Here is a 15,437-nt window from a genome sequence, read left to right as displayed (position 1 = left end):
GGTATCTTATTAGGCAGGCACTCAATAAACCTTTTTTTTTTTTTTTGGCTGCATTGCATGGCTTGAGTGATTTTAGTTCCTCAACCAGGGATTGAACCTGGGCCCTCAGCTGTGAGAGTGTGGAATCCTAACCATTGGACTGCCAAGCAATTCCCAACATCAACTTTTTAATTCTCAGGCCTTTCACCATCAAAACCCTACCCATTCTAGGCAGAGATCACAAATCATGATTCTCTTTTCCTTGAAGTCTTCTGGTGGCCTGCCCTGTCCTCCATCTGCCTGGGCCAGGTGCCCCTTCTGCACACACCTGTATCCTACTTGGGCAGAGCACTGTACTAGGTGCCATGAAATCTGTTCAAATATGTTTCCTGCCCTCAAAGAGCTGACATGTAGGAGACAAGGTCAAAACCACGCAGAAAAGGCAGACAAGCCAATAACATAGGGAAATTAGATGATTTAATTTTAAATCACAGTTTAAAACAAGGGAGTTCATGCCACTGTACGTGACTGCAAAGAGAAATGAACAGGCAGTAATTGCTCTAATGTTTCAGAGAGAAAGTGCACCTTAGGCTGAGGGCGAGGAAGCGCTTAAGGAGGAGTCACTGTTTGAGCTGAGTCTGGAAAAAGCCAGGATTAGGGAGAGGCTGCTGCAAAGGGGGTGTGGACCAGACTGAAAGGAACCAGCACCCCCTCCCCCAGGGCACTGGGAGCTCCTGGAGAGCAGGTCTTGGGTCCCACTCACCTCTGCACCACCACTGAAGGAGCACAGAGCCTGAGGGGGTCAGACACCAGAGGCCAGGGCAGCAATCAGTGCTTTCTGCATCTCTCCTGGATGGGGGACCACCAGTCCCCCTCACCCCTTCACCCACCCAGCCCCTTCCTGTCCTCTGTGCTTTTCCATGTCCCCACCCCGGGATGCAGTGGAACCAACCCAGGAGGGCATTGTGCCCTTTCAATGCGGTGTATTCATCCCACATAGCCCCCTCTCCACTGCTCAGTGCTGGTGCTCTGTGACTCTCAGGCAGTGCCACACCTTCTCTGAGCCCCATTTAAAAGGCCTGACGATGCACCGAAGGGCATACTGAGGTCGAGGCACACATCCTGGCAGAGGGGTGGGGACAGAGCCTCAGCCCTGGGCACACAGCCTCTTCTCCGGGCTTCTGGGAGCAGCCTGGGAAGGAAAAAATAAAAAAGGCCCAGGCCAGGCTGGCAAGTAGATGGATCTCCTGGGTTCATTCAGGGAGCTCCACAGGACACCATGGCCCCTGCCCCAATGCTGGGGCATCAGACAGGAAACTGGGACAGGGCTTTGTTGGGGATGATTCAGCATGCTCGGGCCAGCAAGCCCTCCTTGGACGGTCCACATGTAGCAAGGGTGGTCACAGCATTGACATCTTGCTCCAGAGGTCAGCAGTCCTGTTGTCCATCTACAGCTTGCTCCTGGGCTGGAGGTCACACGGTCCACCTCTCACTTCGGGCCTCCACAGCCTGGACTAGGCCTTCGCCCAGGATGGCAAAGTCCTCCAGGATGGCTTCTACATTGGGCACCATCACCAGCTCCCCACCTTGAGACACCACCATGCGCCCCTTTGTGTTGGAGGCCTGAGAGAATCAGAGAAATGTAGATGGAGGTGTCACGAGAGGCACACGCAGAGACACCAAAACACGTTTCACACCCGCCACCGGGTCACTCGTGGAACCACACACAGACACACATGCCCATGTGGAACACATGTACACACTCAGGAACAGACAACTGTCCCCAGCCAGCTCACCTTTAATGGCTGGGGCTGGAAGCTGGTGGGCTTCCAGAGGACACCGATCACCTTTCCGCCATGCTGGTCATAGAAGAAAAGGGCCAGGTCCCCAAAGGCCTCCTAGGAAAAGGCAGGACAGAGACAAGATTACAGGTGGACACCTGAGAGCCACCCCCACGGCCCCAGCTCCACCTGGATGTCCCCTCCCCAGGGTCAGTCAGCCCTTGAGGACCTACCCTGAGCTGCGCCAGGTAGAGCTGAGGAGGATCGTAGCCCAGCACGGGCATCAAGGAGGAAGGCCCCGGCTCACTAAGCAGGCCCCGGCAGAAGGAGGCAGCTGGCGAGTCCACAGCCTGGCGGTGCCGGGGGATGTGGCGGGGAGACAGGTGGATCAGCACGTCGTACATGTCCAACGGTGGCCGGAACACTGTCTGAGGAGGGGTAGTGCCCACTTGGGAGCTGGGAACTGGACCACAAACCCCTCCACATGCCCACTCTGGCTCCCCCCTTCCCTTTTGTCTGACCCGCCCACTATGGGCCCAAATGCTCATTTGAAGGCAGGAACAACAAGACCCAGTTGGTGGCAGCTTGGGTCCCCAGGAGGAGAGCAGGGTAGAAGTGTGAAGCCAGGGCCCCGATTCTCCTGCAGGCTCCCCCACTGCCAGGCGCCGTGGGCAGCTGCAACGCCTTCTCTGGATTCAGTCTCACCAGACAGGGGCCCCTAGAGCTCCAGACTTCCATGGTTCAAAGGCAGAGTCCCCAGAGCCCCTGGAGTCAGTCTGGGCCCGGGGCTTACCCTGATGTCCCCAGGACCCTGGGGATCCATTAGCTGCTTCTCTAGGACAGGCAAGGCCTCGGCTGCCAGGACCATGAGCTGGTGTAGGATCTGGGGGACACACATACATCAGAAAGGTCACACCTGACCACAGGTCTCTCATAGCTCAGGCTGGGCCTGCTTTTTCCTTGGGGGAGAAAACCACACATTTGGGAGCAGGAATGAAATTAAACCTGGGGCGAGGGTCCATCCTGTGTCCATACAGAGCTTTTGCGATCCTGGGGGGTAATGATGACCATGACGGGAAGTTTTGTCCGGGTTGCCAGGAAGACACTGCGGATCTCCACCTGCTCCTCCGCTGCGGAGGAGAGGGGGTCTTGGGTCAGCCTACTCCTCCCCCCAGACACCCTCTACTGCCCTGGGTCCTCCTACTGTACACTTAGCAGCTGCCCATCACAGGGACGTTCCAACATCCCCCAAATGGCAAAAGCGATGAAAGGGACACCGCATCTGCCTCAACTGGGCAGGGTGTTAAACTCCCAGCCTGGGACCAGAAGCAGAATTTTCCACTGCCTGGCACCCTAGTCTGCTTTCTGGGCCTGCACAAGCTGAGGCCTGCCCCTGGCCCCTTCCTACCCTGGGCTCCCACACACCTGGGGAATTAGAAAGCTGATACCTTCCTCTCTGCTGGGACCAGAAGCTCCTCATATTACAACCAGAAATCATCACTCACCACCCCCCCCTGCCACCGACCCCAGACCCAAGAGGTCTGGGCATGTATTCTAGCCTGAACCGTTCCCTGCTCCCCACCGTAAGACTTCTCACCTGGTGTTCAGAGCCCCTCTTCCTCTCTCCTCTTCCCTTCACAGCCCCCCAGGTAGCCTGCTTACCATCCCCAGTCCGCTGTGTTTCTGATCATCACGTGGGCAAACCATATCTCTACAGTCTTGGAGCTCCCTAAAGGCTTGATTTGGTCCTCTTCCTCCTTAATAATTCCCTACCCCCAGGCAGTCAGGGTCAGGAGTGGATATCCGGGATAGGGGAGGCAGAGAGAAAACCTAACAGACTGACAGGGAAAACCCTTACCTGCCCTATTCTACAATCCACAAAGGGTAGTTCTTGCACTAGTCCGACCCTGATCCTACCACTTACCAGTGAGCTCATTATTGAGGTTGACAATTAGGGGGTTGTTCTTCCAATCAAAGGTTGATATCAGGAAAAGGAACCGAAGGAAGCCCACCTGGGGGGAGCTGAGAAGAAGGGGTAAGCAAAGCATCTGGGCCAGTCACACATGCCCAGGCCCCCCGTGGCCCAGAGAGCCTAGGCCCCCCTGGTGGATTGCAGGGGTTAGAACCCCTTCTGTCCCTTGGTTCAGCCACCTCTCCCATGTGGACTGAAGCACAGGGGATGAAAACTGGCCCCAGTGGAACTTCCTGGCTAGGGGAAAGGTGGAGGGAATCACCTGGGAGGGGTGAAGGGCTCAGGGTGCAGGAAAAGGGCAGCAGCCACCAGGTCCAGGCTCTCATCCGTGAGCTCCTCACCTAGGAGCTGGGCGCGCACCCACCGCTTGGCCAGCCGAGCCACACCCGAGAAGGCTGGGTGCTGCTGCTGGAGTCTGCGGGGAGAGGAGGGTAGTGGCCATGACAGTGAGGCCCTCAGGGCCCAAGAACAGTGTTTCAGCCCCGCTGCTGCTACTTACTCAACTTTACCCAACACTGGCTTCTGTGCTAATGCATTACACGTATCATCTCACATCTTCCTAATTAGTACCCCAAGAGGTTGGTCCTAGCATGATTCCCATTTTACAGGTGAGAAAAATAAGGTTGAGGGGAGGGGGAATCCTGCCCAAGGGACACAGCCAGTGAAGTGGCAGGGCCAGGGTTCTGGCACTTGCCTGACTCCAGAACTCATCTCTCCAACCGGCCTTCCAGCGAGACAGATGGCCAGGAGAGCAGAATGGGGCCAGGAAAGGGTCTATGGACATAAGAGCCTGTGGGGGTGGCCATACCCATGCAAGGTGCTGGTGAGCAGGGGCAACTGCCTAGTGTCCCTCTCAAGGCGGAGGGAGGCGGGAGTGTCCCTCAAGGAGATGATCCCCTCGGGGCTCCGCGTCTCCCTCAGGATCTGGGGCTCCCGCTGATAGGCCACACGAATCCGGAACACAAACCCATCCTGTTGGAAGAGGGGATGGCATGGGAGGCGGGCCACCCTGACACCCCTGTCCCCTCCCTCCCTGGGTATCCCTGCCCTGCACCAGCCGAACCTTGAGGACATCGGTGTGCGTGGCTGTGGCGCGGCACTGCAGCCCATGCTGCTGCGTCAGCAGCTCTGCCAGGCGCAGCTGGAAGGCAGCCCGGACCCTCCGTATGGCCTCAGCATCCTGCGGCCACTGCCCACTGCCCTCCAGGTGACATACCACTGTGGAGAAGAGTGAGAGGCCTCAGCCTGCGGCCTGGGGTGAGAACAGTCCCTCTCACGCCCTCGCAAGAGCTCCCTCACCAGTCATGGGCTCCACGTAGGCTGGACAGGGCTTGTCAGGCCGGGGCAACAGTGAGGCCCGCTCTTGCAGCTGTTCATAGAAGGAGTAGGCTGGCCGGACTGCGGTTGGTGGGAACACCTATGGAAGAAGGGGGGCTGAGGAAGAGGCCTGGGACTGGGAGGGAGTGCCCAGAATCAAGAAGCTGGAAGGGAGAATACCGGGTGAGTGGAGCAGAGGTGGGTGTCACGAAGCAGAAAGAGCTCCCTGCCCCTTGCACCTCACCTCAGTGTAGCGCAGCACTGGGTGAGCTCCCTGCACGGCAGACACGGTCAGCGGCAGACCTTCCAGTCCCCACAGCAAGCGACTGAGGTCATCGTAGCAACGCACCGCAGCTGCCAGGGCCTCCTCACCTGTGCTGGAGGTCTGAGAGGGAAAAGAAAGACAGGAGGGCACGACCTTTCAGAAGAGCCCCACCACCTGGGATACAGCCATGGCTCAGGCTGCTGCTGCAGAGCCAGGGAGTCCCCTGCTGGACGCTCTGGGAAGTGCAGCCTGGCTAAGATGGGGCTCTCCACCCCCATCCCCACCCCCAAATCCAGCCACACAGGCTGCTTACTCTACAGTCCCTAGCCTTAACCCAAGCCCTGAAGCAGGGCCCTTACCTCTTTCAGGCTTTGAATCAGTGCATCCAGGAGGCCCCCCGTATAGTGGACACAGGTATCTGGGATGTCAGCATGGCTGGAAAAGGGGCACAGGCACAGTGTGGGCACTGGGGGCCATGCCAAGAGCTACTGGATGTGGGCTGCTCACCCCAAAAGCTTGGGCCAGACCCTCCTAAAAGGCTCCCCAGCCCATGGCTACCTCCTGGCATTCAGATGCTAACACTCACAGTGTTAAGAGATGAGTGACCACCTGGTGGGGAATAAGGCGCTTCTGGGCCATAGAGGCTGCCTCCCAGACCACAGCTTCCCGAATGGCTCCATCCTGGAAACGCCGAAGCTCGGAGCGAGATCCCCAGAACTGGCAGAAGTCAGCAGCCTGGGAAGAGGAAAGGGGTAGTGGTAGAGATCAATAAAGAAGGGCTCTGTCAGAAATCTCCCAACAGGGGACTTCCCTGGTGGTCCAGCGATAAAGAATCCGCCGTACAAGGCAGGGGATGTGGGTTCAGTCCCTGGTCGGGGAAATAAGATGCCACATGCCGCGGGGCAACTAAGCCCGCGTGCCACAACTACAGAGCTCGCGTACCTCAACGAGAGAGCCTGCGTGCCGCAAACTACAGAGCCCATGCACCCTGGAGCCTGAACGCCACAACTAGGGAGAAAAATCCCACACGCCACAACTAGAGAGAAGTCCGTGAACCAAAATGAAAGATCCTGCATGCCTCAACAAAGATCCCGCGTGCCGCAACTAAGAACCAATGCGGCCAAAAATAAACTAACTAAATAGATAATAAATAAATCTTGCAAAAAAGAGAAAAAAGAAAGAAGTCTCCTGACAGGCCTCAATCCAGGTGGCATGAGGACAGTCCACTCCACTCCTTCCAATGCAAGACAGGACAAAATCACCCCTCAGACTCCAGGGCTCCTCACCTCAGGCTGGTCAGCCTCTGGACCCAGCTCAAGAACACTGGTCAGCCCCTCAGGCCGGAGGAGCAATCCCAGGGTCAGGACCCCGGAGTCTCTGTGTTTCGGTGGATCCTGGCTGATGTCCCACTGTAGGATGTAGAAAGGCTGAGCTCAATCCAAGCATCCCACAGCTTGGTCTGGAAACCCACTTTCTAGTGAGAGGGATGGTGTGTCTTTTGTATCTCTTGGGACCCTGGGTCCACCCGCCTCGGTCCCACAAACTCCCCAACCAACACCATCTCACCTCTGAGACTGGGGGCCGAGAGTGGGCCAGCAGGTGCAGCCGGGACCCCAGGCCCTGCTCCAGAAGGGTGGTTAGTGGGCCCAAAGCAGCTGAGACATAGTCCCCACCATGATCCTGCAGCTCTGGCCACAGCTTTAGTCGGTGACACGCTGCCTGCAGGCGACTCAGTGGACGGAGACTGGGGGGGCAGAGAGGGACAATGAGGGGGAATCAGGTACTGCTGGTCCCAAGTATCACCACCCCCACCCCCAGGATGATCTATCTGAGCACTTGCCTGAGGACCTTTGCCCCATCACTAGCCCCAGGGATACAGGACTCACTGGCATATCCTGGCACCCCGAAACTTACTGCAGTATGTGGTCAAAAGCCCGGACCATAGGTTTGGGAGTCATCAACAGCAGCTGGAACCCATCGTCAGCTTTGCTGTCCAGCAACACCATAGACAGCCGTGCCTCGTGCTGCACCTGGGGCCACAGAGTAAGGAGGGAACTCCCGCGTGAGACCACCAGCACTGCACCCCTCCCCTTACGGAACACAGGGCCCAGACCCAGAGACGTGCCTGACCAAAGGTCTCTGGAGAGGAGTTTCTGGGGTTCTGGTGCTGGCAGAAGGGACAGGGTCTGGGCTGGGACATCTGGGGAAGCCAGGAGTGGGCGACACCTGTACCTGGTGGCAAGTGGAGGCAGTGACATCAGCACAGAGGTTGAGACGGCCTGAGGAGTCCAGGAAGACAACAGGGAAGGCCTGGTGGAAGTCAGCCAGGGCCGGCTGGGAGGGGGAGAGAGAAGCCAGTCAGGGCTGGGCCTTAACTTCAGGATGCCTTGCCCAGACTCAGCACTGCCCTACTCACCAGGGAGGGATCTGAGCTGAAGCACAAACTGATCCCGTTGACCGTCAGATCTGTACTGGCTGAAATGAGCCAGAGAAGGTGGGTGTGTCAGAAGGTATCCCCCTCCCTAGGGACCCAGCCCTCGTGACACCCACTCTCCGGACAGGTGGCTGCAACTGCCTGCCTCTGGGATTCGGTTTGCTCCTCTGTCTGAGGACCAGAGACCGAATGATCCCTGATGGGTATGAGTGGGGCCCTTGGCCTTTCCGAGTCCAGCCGCCTCACCCAGAAACTGCAAGGTGCTTCTCAGGACCTGGTAGCCGCTCATGGTGGTATGGATCTTGTGTGTAGACACCAGGAAGGCAACCAGCATGGAGACAAGGAACCCACTGAATCCTCCCAGGCCCTGAGGGGGAGACGGAGGGAAAGGCCGGAGCTCAGGGCCAACCCACCACTCAGTGAGGCAGGGAAGCTGGGCCAGTCCCCACTCACCTTGTCCAGTTCCCGCTGCCGCAGCCAGACCTTCAGAAGTGCCACACCATCCTTCAGCCCCGAGGCTGAGCCCAGCACGGTTGATAGCAGCTGCGCATGGGACTCAAGGGCTGTGTCCTGCAGGACCCATGTGTTATAGTGGGGGGTGGGGGGCTCTGGGCTACCTGTGGGAGGAAAGGGGAAGTCGTGAGAGGAGAAGTCCCCGCAAGACCCTTCCCTCCAACTCCACCTTGATACTCACCATCCCCTGAAGGACTCTGCCCTTGGTACCAGGCAGTCCGCACATTGTTCTTGGACGGCAGCAGGCGGCACGGGCGGAAAAAGTCAGGTGGAGGGCATGGATGCAGACGGACAGTGACCAGACGCTCATCCTTCCCTGGGGGTAGATGGGAGATGCTGAGACCCTGCAGCCCCCTGGAGCCGGAGGAGCCCCTGTACCACCCACACCACCCCCACTCCCCATTTGAGGGCCTTACACCTTTCCCGTCCAACTTGAGGCCCAAGCTTCTCACCGTGGACTTGAGGCCCTAGTTCCTCCCCCACTGGATTTGTCACCCCATGCGGTGCCCTCCACCCGGTATATGCCTCCCACCATGCGGCCGCAGCAGCAGCGAGGGTTTCAGGTGGCAGCCATTGGTGTAGGAAAAGCGAACACTGCCAAAGAGTGGGTCTTGGGACAGGTGGTGAGCCAAGTGGGCCAGGTAGAGGGCACGCTTGCGGAAGTAGCGCTGGTTCAGCCCATCCTTGTCCTGTAGGATCTCCTGGAGGGGGTCAGGAGAAGAGAGAGATGTCCAGTCACTTAAGTCCTCGTTGTTGGAGAACTTGGGGGCCGAGATGAAGCCAAGGTCAAAGCTTGGCAACCCCATCTGCTGGCCAGGATGCTTAAGCCACGGCTAGCAATACCACAACTCAGATGAGGAAGACAAAGTTCCAAATGGCAAATCTAAGCTCCCTCAGGACAACTGCAGTGGTCTGTTCTTTGGATTTAGAATTCAGATTTCAATGCCCCGGCAAGCGAGAGGTGGGAAAAAGAGAGGGATCGAGGGATTTGTAGGTGGTGAAATGGCAGACCTCTCCATTCCCCAAACTCTGAACCTCACCCTGGGCATGGTCAATGCCACATCCACATTGATGTCCGGCCGGATGCAGGTGCCCAGAAGGTAACTGCCCACAACAGTGACCTGGGCTGGGGGCAGGAAGCGGAAACAGCCCTTCACAGTATAGGGCACTTGGTGGAGGGGGACTCGAACCCCATCCCGGAGCCATGCCTGGTTGGTCAGCTGTGGGGACAGAGACAGTGACACGTATTAATTTGACGGCCTTCCTAACATGTCCCCTTGATGTCTAGTAGACATCTCAAATTCAACACGTCAAAATGTTTGAAACCAAACTTCTGATCTTCCTATAAACATGTCTTCCCCATTAAGACAACTCCATACTAGCTGCTCAAGCTAAAAACATTTAAATCATCTTGACTCATCTCTGTTAAGAACATCCATTTCACTTTCAAAAGGTATCCAGACACTGACCACTTCTCTACTCTACCCTAGTCTGAGCCATTTTTCAGTGGATCATTGTACAATAGGTTTCTAACTAGTCTCCTTGATTTCACCTTTGTCCCCCTCCATTCTACTTTTTTTTTTTTTTTTTTTTTTTTTTTTTTTGCGGTACGCGGGCCTCTCACTGTTGTGGCCTCTCCCGTTGCAGAGCACAGGCTCTGGACGCGCAGGCTCAGCGGCCGTGGCTCACGGCCCAGCCGCTCCGCGGCATGTGGGATCTTCCCGGACCGGGGCACGAACCCATGTCCCCAGCATCGGCAGGCGGACTCTCAACCACTGCGCTACCAGGGAAGCCCCCTCCATTCTACTTTTAACGCAAAAACCTGGGTGAACTTTTTAATACTGAAGTTAGATCACAAACAAAATGCCTGCAGTTATTCCCCATCTTATCCAGAGCAACAGCCAAAGTCCTGGTTTTGGTGCACAAGGCCCTGCATAATATGCCCCCTCCTCCATAACCTTTCTGAACTTACCTCCTTCTATCTTCCCCTCATTCTTTCCAAGGAATGTACCAGACCCACCCTTTTTTTAAATTTTTTAGTTTAACTTTATTTTTTTATACAGCAGGTTCTTTTTAGTTATCCATCTTATGTATATTAGTGTATATATGTCAATCCCAATCTCCCAACTCATCATACCAGACCTATTCTTGCCTTTGAACCTTTGTGTTGGCTATTTTCCCTTCCTGGAATCCCTTCCCTTCCCTTCCCTTCCTTAGATATCTATATACCTGACTCACTTCCTTCACACAAATGTCACTTCAATAAGGCCTACCTCAACCACGCTACTTAAAGTTGCCAAACACTCTCACCCTCTGATATTCCCATAATCCCCTTACCTTGTTCTTCTTCCTTTTTCCATAGTACTTACCACCATCTAACACTGCCATACAGTTTACTTGTCGTGTTCATTATCTATCGTCCATAAGTCTAATACTAGAACATAGGCTGCTTTGTTCACTGATGTACCCTAAGAACACAACTACTGCAAGGCACGTAAGTGTTTGCTAAATGAATGAACACATAATTGACTGCACTCCTAGCTGAGACTCTTGGCAGTGAGAATGAGCTCCCTAGCACCCCATCCCCTTCAGAGAATAACAAGGCCCCTAAGGACCTCTTCTGGGCTTTCCAGTTCCCTCCACTACCTGCCTTACCTCTGTCTCAGGGGTTGAGGGCACCCTCATGATCCGCTGGTTGACCTTCTGTAGGAAAGCATCAATCCGCTCTTTCTTCTTCTCTGACAGCCTCACTTCCTTCAGTAGCTCCTCTACCTGTAAGAAGTGGCAGGGGTGAGTAGTACTTCAGCCTCAGTGTCTCAGGCCCACCTCTCTAACCCAATTCCCAACCACCCAATGGTACCTGTAAACGAAGCAAGCTGGAATGGAACAGACTCTCAGTCTCCCGAAGGCGATTCAGCTCCTCATTGGTAGGCTCCTTGTACAGTTCTGCCCGGCTGAGCTTCACGGGCTGCAGGAGGCCCTCCACTGGAGAACCAGAACGCTTCTTTGAGGATTCCTTCTTCCCCTCCTTGCCTATGCCTTCCAGAGCTGACGCCATCACCTGTGGCCAATGAGAGGGAGAACCCAGGGTGACATCACAGATATCTAGCGTCCACTGCCTGATGTGCCACCATGACAGGAATGTGGGTAAAGGCTTTACCTGCTCCTGGGCTCTCTTGAATAGGAGTCAGATTGTGTAAAACTCAGAATAACTTTTACTGAAAAGAACATTACTGAGCTCTATGCTGAAATCTCCCTGAGTTGAGGGTTCCCCATCTACCTGATAGCACAAGTTGCTAGGGGTAGTAGCTGACTGGGCCATGCACCAAGCAATGCCTCAGGTCCTTGTAAGTACCAGGAGCTTCCTCTTCTGCTGGGTTAATCCTGGGACTTTGCAAATGCCATCTCCACTCTTGCTCTATCCAAATCCTGCCAGGTTACACACACACACACACACCCCCTGCCCCAGCAAGCCCTGACTATAAACTATATAAGTACACATTAAGTGCTCAATGATGGAAGAGCCTACTGACTCTGAAGGACACACTCAGTGAAATCATCCAATCCTCACAATAATCCTAGCAGAAAACGGACACCCGAACGAAGCCCAGTGAGCTAGAGGTTCCAGTTGGTATGCCTAAACTGTGAGCAGGCTTCGAACCCTGGGCTGCAGGATCCCAAACCTTCTCCCCTACAGCCCTGGGCCCCGCCCCCCTCCACGATCCCACACCCTGGAGAGCCTTACTGTAGCGCTCCAGGAGCGCCACCACGTGGAGAGCACAAAACTAGACACAAGAGGAAAGAAGATCCCGTCCAACCTCCAGGAGAACTTCGTCAAGAAAAAGACCCAAGCCGCAGAAGGGGGTGGGGTTTTTTTCAGTTTCAAGGTGTAGAGCTAGCAAACAGAGAGAAGCTCAATTGTCTTTACTATTTCCATCCGGATAATGCCAAGTTCCATCTCCTTTAGCAAGCTCTGATTGTCTCGGTACCCTGCGCTGGAAGCATCAGGGGAAATGGGGCTCTTCCAGAAGGGACCGTTCTCGTGCCCTCGCTAGAGAACTGTTAGGTTCTGCCATCTCCGACACGTTGCGCATTCCTTCCTCCCAGATGGCTCACCCACCTCCGGCTCCCCGGCAGTTCCGCGATGCTGCGCTCCCTTATGTGCGGGGCCCATCCCTCCCGTACTGCTCCCGCACTCCGGGTTTAAAGTCCACTTGCTCTGCACAACTTCTTCCCACGTTGACAGAAATGCCCAAACCGCGTCAGATATGCAGCCCAGAGCGGCAGCTTTGCTGCGGAGAGCGGAAGCTAGCCTCGTGGCACAGGACTCCACCCAGTTCAAGAGCCATAGGGTGAGTGCCCGACGAGTCGCTTGTCATTGGTTTCTGTCACTCTCCGGGGCCGCCCATTATGGGGGAGGGGCCAAATAGGGTTTTCCGATTTACGGCCTCCTTGCGACGCCAGGCCTGAAGCATGCTCGTAACTTGGCGGTCGCTTCCTTTTCCTCACTTCCTCCGTTTGGGTCGAAAGGGGAAGGGCGGGGCTAGATTGGGCCCTTTGGGGAGGGTTTGCTTACTTAACGCCAGCGAGTCCTTTTCTTTTCTCATCTTATCAATTAACCAATCTCGTAAGTTCCACTTCCAAAGTATATCTTGAGTTTATTCACTGTACTCCGTATTTACTGCCGAGTTTGGTGCGCATCACATCATCTTGTGCCTAGAATAATGTAACAGCTTTTTTCCAGTTTATTACATTTTCCAAGTCTACTGAAGCGTTGCTATAATATTATGATGAACGCCCATATACCCTTCACCTACCCACCATAACTTAGTGTTGATGTTTTACCAAATTTGTTTCCTCTTTATGGTTTTTTTTAGACGCCTGAGATTTATTTGTTTAATATTTATTTATTTATTTGGCTGCATCGGGTCTTAGTTGTGGCGGGCGGGATCTTCCTTGCGGCATGTGGGATCTTTGTGGCGCGCAGGCTATCTAGTTGTGGCGTGCAGGCTCTAGAGCACACGGGCTCAGTAGCTGCGTGGCACGTGGGCTTAGTTGCCCCATGGCATGTGGGATCTTAGTTCCCTGACCAGGGGTCGAACCCACGTCCCCTGCATTGGAAGGCAGATTCTTAACTACTGGACCACTGGGGAAGTCCCTGTGTATTTATGTTTTATTATTTATCATAACCATTTGAGAATCAATGGTTCTTAAAAACCATGCCTAAGTACTTTGGCCTGTGTTTACCAAGAATAAGGACTATCTCTTATGTAGTCATAATTCAATTATAAAATTCAGTAAATTTAACCTTGATTCAATGCCATTATATAAAGTCCATAGTCAAATTTTGCAATTATCCCAATAACCTTACATAGCAGCGTTTTATTTCGCAGTGCAAGATCAGGCATCTATTTAGTCATCATGTTTCTTTTCTCTCTCTTAATCTGGAACATTTTCTTAGCTCTCCCTTTTTTTTGTGAGGTTTTTTTGTTGTTGTGGGGTTTTTTTTTTGTTTTTGTTTTTGTTGTTGTTTTTGTGGTACATGAGCCTCTCACTGTTGTGGCCTCTCCCGTTGCGGAGCACAGGCTCTGGACGCACAGGCTCATGGCTCATGGACCCAGCCGCTCCGCAGCATGTGGGATCTTCCCGGACCGGGGCACGAACCTGCATCCCCTGCATTGGCAGGCAGACTCTCAACCACTGCGCCACCAGGGAAGCCCTGTTGTTTTTTTGACAACAGTTTTGAGGAATATAGGACAGTTTCATTTAATAACTTTTTCTTTTAATCTTTTTTATTGAAGTACAATACACATATAGAAAAATTCACATATCTCAAGGATACAGCTTGGATATTCACAAACCAAACATACACATGTAATCAGCTTCCAGAAAAAAAAAAAAAAGCAGAACATTTGCTGCACCTTGCCAATCTCCCTTCATTCTGCTGTCTAGTCACTGCCCCCCAACAGTAACCACTATCCCAACTTCTAATAGCATAGGATATTTTATGCAATGGCTTTTAAAGGAATTTTCACAAAAGTGGTCTTGTCCTTCTTCAATCCATTCCACACGGTTACCAGAATGAGTATTCTGCAACTAAAATCCTATCATGCCACTCTCCTTTTAAAAACTCATCAGTGGGGCTTTAAATGTCACAAATGGTAGGATTTCCTTCTTTATACCTGAAGGGTATTTTGATATTTAAGGAAGGTTTCCTGGAGGAGATGGGGCTGGTGCTAAGTCTTGAAGCATGATTTGACTTTGAATTGATTGAGAGGAGAAAGCACCACTGTGGCAGTCGGAGGAAGACCAAAGGGGCCAGAGATTGGTCAACCATTCATTCCACACTGGATGATACTTAAGAAATGTCAGCCCTGTGCTGTGTCAAGGATAAAGATAAATAAGACATGATGATCACAAGCCAGAAATCTGGAATAATGCTCTTGCCTTCACATTTCACAGGCTAGTCCCTGCTCTTACATTTAAAAGTAACCTCAGCGAGGTTTCTTCTGACCCTGCCTCCATTTATTTATTTAATTTTTTAATTTTTAATTTTTAATTTTTTTGCGGTACACAGGCCTCTCACTGTTGTGGCCTCTCCCGTTGCGGAGCACAGGCTCCAGACGCGCAGGCTCTGTGGCCACGGCTCACGGGCCCAGCCGCTCTGCGGCATGTGGGATCTTCCTGGACCAGGGCACGAACCCATGTCCCCTGCTTCAGCAGGCGGACTCTCAACCACTGCGCCACCAGGGAAGCCCCTGCCTCCATTTAACATTGCATCCACCCCAACAGTTTCCATCTTAGCCCCCCCAATCACCTTCATTAGTACTCACCAAAACTTGCAATGTTATTTGTCTACTAATTTCTTGTTTTTGTCTGTTTCTGTCTCAATCACTAGAATGTCAGCTCCATGAGGGCAGGACCCAGTCATTTGTATCTCATTCACTACTGTATCCTTGGGATTTAGCACAGGGCCTGTCACATAGCAGGCCCTCAATAAATATTTGTTGAATGAATGAATGGCTCTTTCTTTTTTTTTTGCGGTATGCGGGCCTCTCCCTGTTGTGGCCTCTCCCATTGCGGAGCACAGGTTCCGGATGCGCAGACTCAGTGGCCATGGCTCACGGGCCCAGCCGCTCCGCGGCATGTGGGATCTTCCCGGACCGGGTGTCCCCT

The 15,437-nt window shown here is 53.7% G+C and overlaps 1 protein-coding gene across 4 annotated transcripts; it reads right to left on the bottom strand.

Annotated features, from left to right (window-relative positions):
* Window positions 1–439: 439 nt before the first annotated feature.
* On the bottom strand, window positions 440–12,582 carry NOL6 (nucleolar protein 6). 4 transcript variants are annotated; one of them, XM_033857976.2, is made up of 26 exons: window positions 12,382–12,582; window positions 11,122–11,322; window positions 10,917–11,033; window positions 9,302–9,481; window positions 8,794–8,962; window positions 8,443–8,577; window positions 8,202–8,365; window positions 7,995–8,115; window positions 7,731–7,789; window positions 7,547–7,648; window positions 7,229–7,344; window positions 6,881–7,058; window positions 6,601–6,723; window positions 5,901–6,049; window positions 5,674–5,749; window positions 5,294–5,434; window positions 5,032–5,149; window positions 4,796–4,950; window positions 4,541–4,704; window positions 3,995–4,147; window positions 3,685–3,782; window positions 2,766–2,890; window positions 2,554–2,643; window positions 1,994–2,188; window positions 1,776–1,877; window positions 440–1,602 (listed from the first exon to the last, which is right to left on the bottom strand). In XM_033857976.2, the coding sequence occupies exons 1-26, from the start codon at window positions 12,433–12,435 to the stop codon at window positions 1,453–1,455; spliced, it is 3,435 nt and encodes a 1,144-aa protein (XP_033713867.1). In that variant the 5' UTR covers window positions 12,436–12,582; the 3' UTR covers window positions 440–1,452. The 4 variants fall into 4 exon arrangements, with proteins under 4 accessions (XP_033713867.1, XP_033713869.1, XP_033713871.1 ...); XM_033857978.2 differs by lacking the exon at window positions 12,382–12,582 and adding an exon at window positions 12,190–12,375; XM_033857980.2 differs by lacking the exon at window positions 12,382–12,582 and adding an exon at window positions 12,080–12,206.
* Between the last annotated feature and the right edge of the window lie 2,855 nt (window positions 12,583–15,437).

The sequence above is a fragment of the Tursiops truncatus genome, chromosome 6, assembly GCF_011762595.2.
Source record: "Tursiops truncatus isolate mTurTru1 chromosome 6, mTurTru1.mat.Y, whole genome shotgun sequence".
Classification (NCBI taxonomy): domain Eukaryota; kingdom Metazoa; phylum Chordata; class Mammalia; order Artiodactyla; family Delphinidae; genus Tursiops; species Tursiops truncatus.
The sequence above is the reverse complement of the archived record's forward strand: the minus strand, read 5'-3'. Positions and strand labels throughout refer to the sequence as shown.

What these genes read in the sequence shown, in the direction of transcription:
- NOL6 (XM_033857976.2), bottom strand. Translation starts at nt 12,435, where the DNA reads ATGGGCCCCGCACATAAGGGAGCGCAGCATCGCGGAACTGCCGGGGAG. An exon ending in GAACTGCCGGGGAGCCGGAG is followed by an intron (nt 11,323 to 12,381) that starts GTGGGTGAGCCA and finishes CATTGGCCACAG; the next exon opens with GTGATGGCGTCAGCTCTGGA. An exon ending in CTCGGCCCCCAGTCTCAGAG is followed by an intron (nt 6,724 to 6,880) that starts GTGAGATGGTGT and finishes TACATCCTACAG; the next exon opens with TGGGACATCAGCCAGGATCC.